A 9,287-nucleotide genomic window follows, 5' to 3' on the forward strand; every position below is an offset into this window, starting at 1 on the left:
AAGTGGGTATTAGACCTATAAGATAAGATAAACATACTGAAATCTGTACACCTAAAGAAGATAAACAAGAAAGAGGACCTGCGGTAAAATGATCAATCCTCACTTAGAAAGACAAATGGGGGCTGGAGAGATGGCTCAGAGGTTAAGAACACTTGCTATTCTTCCATAGGTCCTGAGTTCAATTCCCAGTAACCACATGATGGCTCATAACCATCTATAGTAATATTTGGTGTGCAAAATAAACATTAAAAAAAAGAAATCCATGCTTAAAAAAAAAAAGGCAGCGATGGCGAGTCAGTCGCAGGGCATTCAGCAGCTGCTGCAGGCTGAGAAGGTGTCCGAGGCCCGCAAGAGAAAGAACCGGAGGCTGAAGCAGGCCAAAGAAGAGGCACAGGCCGAGATTGAACAGTACCTCCTGCAGAGGGAGAAGGAGTTCAAGGCCAAGGAAGCTGCTGCACTGGGGTCCCATGGCAGTTCTAGCAGTGAAGTAGAGAAGGAGACCCAGGAGAAGATGACCATCCTCCAGAACTAATTCCAGCAGAATAGGGATGAAGTCCTGGATAACCTCTTGGCCTTTGTGTGTGACATCTGGCCAGAAATCCATGAGAACTACCGTATAAAGGGATAGGAGGTGGAAGCAGCTGCTCTGTAGTTGGCATAGGAGATGCCGTCATAAAACAGGGAACCTCCGCAGAGCTTAAGTTCTGTTCTGGAAGGCATTAAATTATTTCTCTATGCTGTTGTAGCTCCCTTCACTTGTGAAGAGTGTCAACTCTAGCTTTCTGCACAGATTTAGTATGTACCTGAAATTTCATCATCTTACCTTGTATGTCTGTAAGGAGTATATGTCACCTGTTTTCCAATGTGTTTGTGCAAGTAACAGGTATCAATGTTGACTTTTCTGTTATTAGTCTAGTAGAAAAGAACAATTCTTTGAAGAAAGAAAGGGAGGAAATTGGTCCCTTCCACTTTCTTAAAGGTCAGGGGCGTTATCTATGAAAAAGTGGTAAATAGCTAATTGTGCCTCCAATGAAGCAGCAGCCAGCCTTACAGTAGTCCATCCTGGCTAATTTAGGACAGTGAATATGCTTGTTCAGGCTGCTGTTAGTGTATCCTAACCCAAATCACTAGATGCTAGGACCCTACTTGTTACATGTTATTTGGTGTATACTTGTAATCATTTAAAAGTAAAACGTGCCTTGCCTTTCAACCTTCAGACTCCTCTTTTTAATAATGCAAAGTGCATCTTGACTCAGATGCTGAGAAGAATTTCATTTAGGAGTCAACAGGTGTTGGATTTGCATACCTTTTAAATAAATACTCAACGTGTTTGTTTTATTGGGGAAAAAAAAGAAAAAGAAAAAAAGAAAGACAAATGGGATGGACAATGGAAGAGGGAGAAACAGGAGAGGAGCCTACCACAGAGGGCCTCTGAAAGACTCTACCTAGCAGTGTACCAAAGCAGATAGATGCTAAGACTCATAACCAAACCTTGGGCAGAGTGCAAAGAATCATATGAAAGAAGGGGGAGTTAGTATGACCTGGAGAGGACAGGAGCTCCACAGGGACCAAATATATCAGGGCACAGGGGTCTTTTATGACACTGGTTCTTCAGCCAAGGACCATGTATGGATATGACCAAAACCCCTGCTCGGATGTAGCCCATGGCATCTAAGTATCCAAGTGGGTACCTTAGTAAGGGGAACAGGGACTATTTCTGACATGAACTCAATGGTTGGCCCTTTGATCTACCTCCCACCCACCCCCAACCCCGAGGGAGGAGCAGTCTTGCTAGGCCACAGAGGAGGACATTGCAGCCAGTCCTGAAGATACCTGATTAAGCTAGGGTCAGATTGAAGGGGAGGAGCACTCCCCTATCAGTGGACTTGGAAAGGGCAGGGAGGAGATGAGGGAGGGAGGGTGGGATTGGGAGAGAATGAGGGAGGGGCCTGCAGCTGGGATACAAAGTAAATAACCTGTGATTAATATAAAAAATAAAAATTATTTTAAAAAAGCTGTTATGGTGGCAGCCTTTACATGATTCAATAGATGAAAAGAATCATCATAATTCTTTTTCAATTCTATTGATTACAAAGATTTACTTAGCAAAATATGTGTAATATTGCCTATCGCCACATAGAGCTTTATAACCCACAATAAATGCTGTTGTGGAGGTTTGTGGTTATGATGTGTAATGATGGCTTTGTTTTAATCCCAGGTGTGGGATATGGGACTGATTAAGATTGCCTATGGCAGCAAACTACTTGCCTCATGCAGGCCCTGAGAGGGGCCCTTTGCCAGCTGCAAATAGTTTAATTCTGAGGACTCTGGAGACAGAATAAAAGCCAGAGCCCAGAGAGCATTGAGAGAGCTCTGATAAAGAAGGTTGCTTGTGCTCCCCTTTCTGATGCTGGTTGTGGTTGATGCGGTTTGACAAATATCCTGAAATGAAGATTGGACTTGCCACAAGGAACCGGACAGCCCTAACCAGCGGAAAGTAACCAAAGAACACTATGTGCCTTTCCCCACTAACCATTCTCTCCTGGTGTCAGAAGAGACTGGGATGGAGAAGGGAGGTAGAGGCATAAGAAAACAAAATAAAAGAGCATAGAAAGTAATGCTTTCAAAAGGCAGTATTTTCACACACACACATACAAAGGTCCATACCAAAGGCAAATGTTTAACAGAGGAAAGGATGTTATTAGAGGTGGAATTGTAATAAAGAGAGATATAAGTAAATTCAACACATTAAAAAATGCCACAAAAAAAACAGTCACCATTGATAGGAATATCAGGGGAAGCCCTATAAAATTAGAATTATTTCTATCATAAATCAAGTCAAAAGAAAATTTTCAATTCTTCCTATGAAGCCAGTAGATTTTATCCTTGCTTCTGTATATTAAAATGTGAAAGAGCATCTACCAAATGCATAATTTTACCATATGCTCTATACACTCTTACAAGTTTGAGAGACTTTAGATTCCACAATCTTCCTCATGCAGAAGCTTTTTGGCCTTTCTTTCATTCAGGGTAATAAGAAGAGAGAACTGTTCTCAGCATGCCTTTCCTAAGAAACTGTCCTTTTATTCTGGATGGTTCAGATATGTTAAATCAATTGCTTTAGGTCATCAGTTACTTGTAAAATACCGACTTGGGCATTTTAACATTGGTAAGAGTGAAAGATCACCAGAATACCTCTCAAACCCCAGATGATAGTCTTTAACTCTAACAGGCTCAGCACATGGAGAAGTCAAGTTACTGAAGAACTACAGTAGCCGGCTGTTACAGGGCTGACAGATAGCGGTGTGCTCCTTCTGAAATTACATGCACACTGCTCATGTGGATTTATTTGTTCAAAGGGTAGAACCTTTTTCTGTCCTTAAATGTTATGCATCATTCTTTGAAAATTAAGTTTGATTTAAAAAAAATGCTGAGTTCTGGTTTGTATTTCCATATCACTTACAGTGGAAAGAGCAAGATGGCCATGCTTTATGTTCTGTTCTTGCCATAAAATAGGATCATTCAGAAACAATAGTGTCTACTTTTCTAGAACAAAGAGGTTATTTCTAAACAGTTCCTATGAACAAGCCAACATTTAATGTTTTTTTTCCAATGAGCCAAGAACCAAATGAATTGCAACCTTAAAACCAAAAATAAATAAAGAAAGAAATAAAAATAAAAATAAAGAAAAGAAAAAGGTTGCGTGTGTATGTGTGTGAAAAAGTGTAGTTGAGTTTAACTGGAGAGAGAAAAATAAAGGTGTTCATATTGTACCATTTGAGAGCTATTTCAAACCTATCCAAACAACAAATGTGTTTTAGGAGACATGTAAGAACCTGTTGGATTCTGAAGTTATTCAAACAGCCCTCTGGGCAGAAACAAATGGATAAGCTCGTTTCAACTCGTCTCTCTTCTAATCATTTCTGTAAACATACCTTCAGAAAGAAAGACGTATTTTAGCAAGTACCACCCTTCCTTTTCCTGAAATTACTAAGTTCTTAAAAGCTAAGTATTAATTAAGTGTGAATTAATATTATACTATTCTCAAAGTCAGTATTCTTGTTAATTTTCATGAGTTTCTATTTTCTCCTGGAATAAACATATCCTGGATGATTTCCAGCTCTCTTTTGCAAACATATCTTCTCCTAATTAGCCTTACTATAGAGCTGGTATTTCAGCAGATACCATGAAAGGAAAAAAGCTGCTGTTAAACCAGAGGTGGAGTGTTAGAGAACTATTAGAGCTTGCCTTAATATAAATCTGCTTTCATGGATATTAATTCTTGTTAATTTTCTTCACCCTAGAAAATAATTACATTGTTTTATGTCAGGATTATATAAGCCATATAATTATAATATAAAATCCATAGAATTTGAGTGCTTAAAATAACCTTTGATATTTTAGTCCATATGTCTACTTTTACAAATTGGTAAAATGAGTTATAAATAAACTAAGCATTTTGTATCTTAACCAACAAGACAATAACATTGCTTTCTCTCCTATGGTTTTTCATAATGTTACCTTGCAACCATGTCTAGATATTTGTTACAAAGTTTAATTATATGAAAACTTTTGCTCTTTCATTTCCAGGTACAACCAACTTACTATATCTAATACCATTGGCTCATAATCGAGCTGATTCTGTCTCTTTAACATCTAAGATCACCAATGGAATACTTATGTTATGAATTTCCTCTCTTAAGTTATGGTTACCATCGAAATTGACATTACCATCTGGAGGCTCAAGTGTCAATGGGAGAGTAACATGCTTTAGGATAACATTTTACTTTAGAATTTATTCAATTGTAAATTTCGCAGAAACCCTATTTCAGGATAAATGGAACAAATTAGAATGTCAGTAACTGCTGAATTCATTAAAAAAGAGCAGCCATGTGGGTCATAAGACAAAGCTGAATGCTAATCAGAAGCAGGAGGAAAAAGCACTAGAAGGATACAGAAGACAAAGCAAAATGGATGCTACTTTTTTCTTTCTTCTTGTGAAAAAGATGCTGGTTCCTCTTCAGAGATCTGTTAGTCCTGTTTTTTGTTTAAATTTCATGATAACAACGGGCCGAGATAGATGGTTCTGTGCTTAGGAAGCCTTGTTGCTCTTGCAGAGAACCATGGTTCAGTTCCCAGCTCATAAACATCTATAACTCCAGCTCCTAGGGGTCCAATACCCACACCAGCACACATGGGCATGGGCACACACTTGTACACATAAGTAAAAAAAACAAATATTTGAATTGCATGATACCAGATTCCAATAAACATCAACTAGTCAGATATCAGCACATACCTCCAAACATGATTTGAAAAATACTATTCTACTAAGTGCCTAAGAAAAGTCAAGATCTAAACAAGCAGTTACAGTTCTGTATGGGAGGCATAAAGAAAATATGAGGCAGTGAGGTGGGGAAAGTGAGCTCAGAGAAAGAATAGGAAAGTTCATCTGAGTCTTCTCCTTATGACTGTTAGGAATCTGAACCATCTCATTACCACTTCCGTACTCAGGTACTTTCACACACGGAGTTGAGACAAACCTCGTTTTCTTCTCTAGACACGACCTGCCTTGCTCCACAGCCTTTTTGTCTGTACCTTACCTGTGTGGTGTGGAGCTGAAGGTCTCTCAGGAGCTCATGTGTTGAAGACATGGTCCTTAGCGCAGCAACATTTAGAGGTACATCACTGGGGAAGTTTTAAATCCTGGGCACTCTTACATCATCTATGAATCTACTGTTGGGTTCATAATCAAATAGACTGTTGAGAAGTCATGAAAACTGTAGGAGGTAGAAGGGTATTTCTTGCCTCCAGTCCTACTTTTACCTCCTATCCACTACAAAATAAAATGTTTTTAAAATCACATGCTCCTACTGTTATCTCTGACATACTATGAAACTAAAAGCAATGCAGCAAAATGATTATGGACTGAAGTCTCTGAAACTGTGATCCATAGGAAATGCTTCTTTACCTTGTCCCAGAAACGCCCATCTATCCACTTGCCGTCTCTCTCATAGCCCTACATCCCTCAGAGAAGCTCCACCCAGCAGCAGATCAAAACAGATGCTGAGACCCACAGCCAAACAATAGAAGATCTGAGAATCTTGTGGAAGAGTTGGGAGAAGAAAAGAGGGATCCAAAGGGTACAAGAACACAAGAAGACCAACAGTCAACTAACTAACCTAGGCCCATGGGGCCTCACAGAGACTGAACCACAAACTTAAGTGCATGCGTGGAACATCTCCATCTTATTGTGGGTCCCTTTGCAACTGGAGCGGAGGCTGTTGCTGACATGGACACGGTTGCCTGCTATTGGATCACATTCCTTAGCTGGGCAGCCCTCTCTGGCTTCAGTGGAAGAGAATGTCCTTAGTCCTGGTGTGACAGGAAGTGGCAATGTTAGACAGCCTTTGGTGGGGTGGGGATGGGAGTGAGGGTGGAAGACACCTTCCTTCTCTGTAGTAGGGGTACAGATCTCTGAAGTAAGAGGGGGCAAATGGGGGAAAAGGTGAGAGGGTGGGACTGGGAGGAGAGAAGGGAGAGGGCTGCCACTGATATGTAAATTGGATAAATAATTTTTTTAAAAAAAGAGAAAATATTTCTTCAACTTTTCTCCATGAGTATTATGTCATGATAATAAAAATTAACTAGCGTATTGTCTGTGCTGTGATCATTTCTTGTTCCTGAGTATATTGCAGATTTAAACATACATGGTAGGTTTTGATGCTAAATACTCTTATCCACATCCACCTGATTTACTGAACCAGAGTGGCCATCAATTTGTTTCCAATTGTGTTTTTATTTTCAAATCCCATCCTTATACCGTTTACCAAAACTCCTCCCATCTCCTCCGTATTTTACACTCAGCACACTGCAGAGCCAGTGTGTGAGCATCTGGTGTGAGTCTAGGGATGGAAAACTGGCTTTGTTTCAAGTTTGCCCAGTTGCAGCTTATACATGCTTCACAAATGAAATGTGTTTCTTGTTTGAAATCACAGCTCTCTTGGGAAAGTTGGCCATTGTCCAGAGCTTCACCTTTAATACCTATTAAAAGCTATTCTATTTTTGCACACCAAAATCTTTAAAGTACAATACTGTGCATGCATCAGAGTGGATAGCCAAGCCAGCCCATGGAAACAGATGTAGAAGGAAAATGAGAAAGGTTCGATTAGCACCACATTTACATTTTTATGTTTTCTTCTTTTTCCTTATTTTTTAGATAATATATATGTTTTAATTAATTACATCATTTAATTAATCAATATGCATTTAATTAATTACTATAATTACATCATTTCCCCTTTTTCTTACCTCCAACCAGCCCCTCCCAAGTCCTTTCCTCCAGCTTCTCCCATATCACTCCTCATTCTCAAACTGATAGTCGCATTTTCTTTGATAATTATTTTTATGTAAGCATGTATTTGTAAATACAACCTGATGAGACCATTTTTGCTGTTTACGAGTATATGGTTTCTGGGCTGACCACTTTGTATTAGGTAACCTATTTTAAGGCTCTCTGGAAGAAGCTGATACTCCCTCTCTCAGCTGTCATTAGTTGACTGCAGTTCTTTCTGTAAAGGTGAGACTTCATGGGAATCTACCCTTTCCATTTAGCATGTCTACTGATATTGCTATGGTTTGGGCCTTTATGCAGCCATTTCCAGATGCCTGCTGCATGGCAGACATCCTGGTATTCTGGCTCTTTATATATCTTTGCCCTCTCTTCAAAAATATTCCGAGTCATGGATGCAGGAAATGTGATGCAATTGTGTTCCTTGAGACTGATCTCCCCATGATCTCTGCATTGTGGCCAGTTGTGATTTTCTGTGATGGTCTCCACTCATAAATAGAAGTATCTTTGGTGAGTAGTTATAGCCACATTTATATGCAGGTATAATAATAAAATTTAAAATGTATTTAGGAATGATACTGGCTGGGCAAAATGGCAGAAGTTGATTATTTTCTAAAATCCATGACCTCCCTATCCCTGGGGAAGTTGATTAGGTTTCTTGCTCTCTTGTTGGTTGGACCTTGAGTTTAGTTTGACAACTGTTGGTTACCCCTCCCATGTGTTTACCACTTACTGTATATTATATATATATATATATATACCGTGTCATACCCATTATTACGGTGATTTATAGGTATCTCTGATGAGTAGGAATATTAACTGTTCTGCCCCTTGGCATCTTGCATAGAATTTTGAAAGCTCTACAGAAGAAAGGAGGCTTTCGGGTTAGATCTAGCTCAAATGGTCCAAATTCTCTATCCTTAATGCGCAGTGTCTTCAGTAACAGGTGCTTATACTTGAACTCTAAGAAGCAACCAGGGCGCCAGCAATAGTGCATTTTTTCTTGGGAGTCATTTGGACGACTGTGGGCAAACATTCAATATGAGATAGCCCATTGCATGTACTCAAGTTTTTGCTAGTCTATGATTCTCTTAGGAAACATTGTCAATCGAAGTGTCATAACCCCTTCAAATATGTGTGTGTGTGCATGTGTGTATCTCATCTTTCCCTTTTATTTCACTTTTATTCCATCCAGCCCCTCCCCAAATCCCTTTTTTCTAACTCCTCCCATGGCCACTGAATTCTCAAATTGATATACTCTTCTTATTGCTCTTTCTATATTGTATAAAATTTTAGGTAAACATAAAATAATAAGGTATAATAATAATAATAAACATAAAATAATAATGATAATACCTATACCACTCTGTGATAATTCCCCTGCAGGCTTTAGAGTAGGCAGGGAAAGACTAGTCAGGGTGAGGTAAGGATGCAACTCAGCTCAACCCTATTTTATTGTAACTGGTGCTGGAGGAGGACACTTCTAGAGTCTGGCCCAGGTCATTTTATTTTAGCCATATATAAGCACAACACAATTTTGGAACAATGTGTTCAGATATCAGTTGACTCAGTCCTAAGAGCACAACATTTTAAGACATATTTACATTGACATTCTTTACAAAGTACATCTAGATGCTTTCACAAAAATGGAGACTGTTGTTGGGATAGCGCCCAAGATTTAGAGTCTAAGGATATTGACTGTGGTAAATGTAATATCTATGGGTGTCAGGACTGCCCTGGCCCTTAAGATGACATAGAGTCAATTATGTCTGTAGTAAAGCACAAGTGACATCACTCATAAGGATGGGTTGTATGATCTAAAAGTAATGCTCAAGGTTTAACTAAGAAAGGGTCTTGGTTATATCCATACATAGTCTTTGGTTGGAGAATCAGTCTTATAAAAAACCCCTGTGCCCAGATATATTTGGTCCTTGTG

The 9,287-nt window shown here is 39.2% G+C and overlaps 1 protein-coding gene across 1 annotated transcript; it reads left to right on the forward strand.

Moving 5' to 3' along the window:
• Nucleotides 1-286: 286 nt before the first annotated feature.
• On the forward strand, nucleotides 287-1,162 carry LOC110543308 (V-type proton ATPase subunit G 1-like). The gene has a single exon (XM_060390124.1). The coding sequence runs from the start codon at nucleotides 287-289 to the stop codon at nucleotides 530-532; it is 246 nt and encodes an 81-aa protein (XP_060246107.1). The 3' UTR covers nucleotides 533-1,162.
• The last annotated feature ends 8,125 nt before the right edge of the window (nucleotides 1,163-9,287 follow it).

This window comes from Meriones unguiculatus, chromosome 8 (assembly GCF_030254825.1).
Source record: "Meriones unguiculatus strain TT.TT164.6M chromosome 8, Bangor_MerUng_6.1, whole genome shotgun sequence".
In the NCBI taxonomy this organism is placed as follows: Eukaryota; Metazoa; Chordata; class Mammalia; order Rodentia; family Muridae; genus Meriones; species Meriones unguiculatus.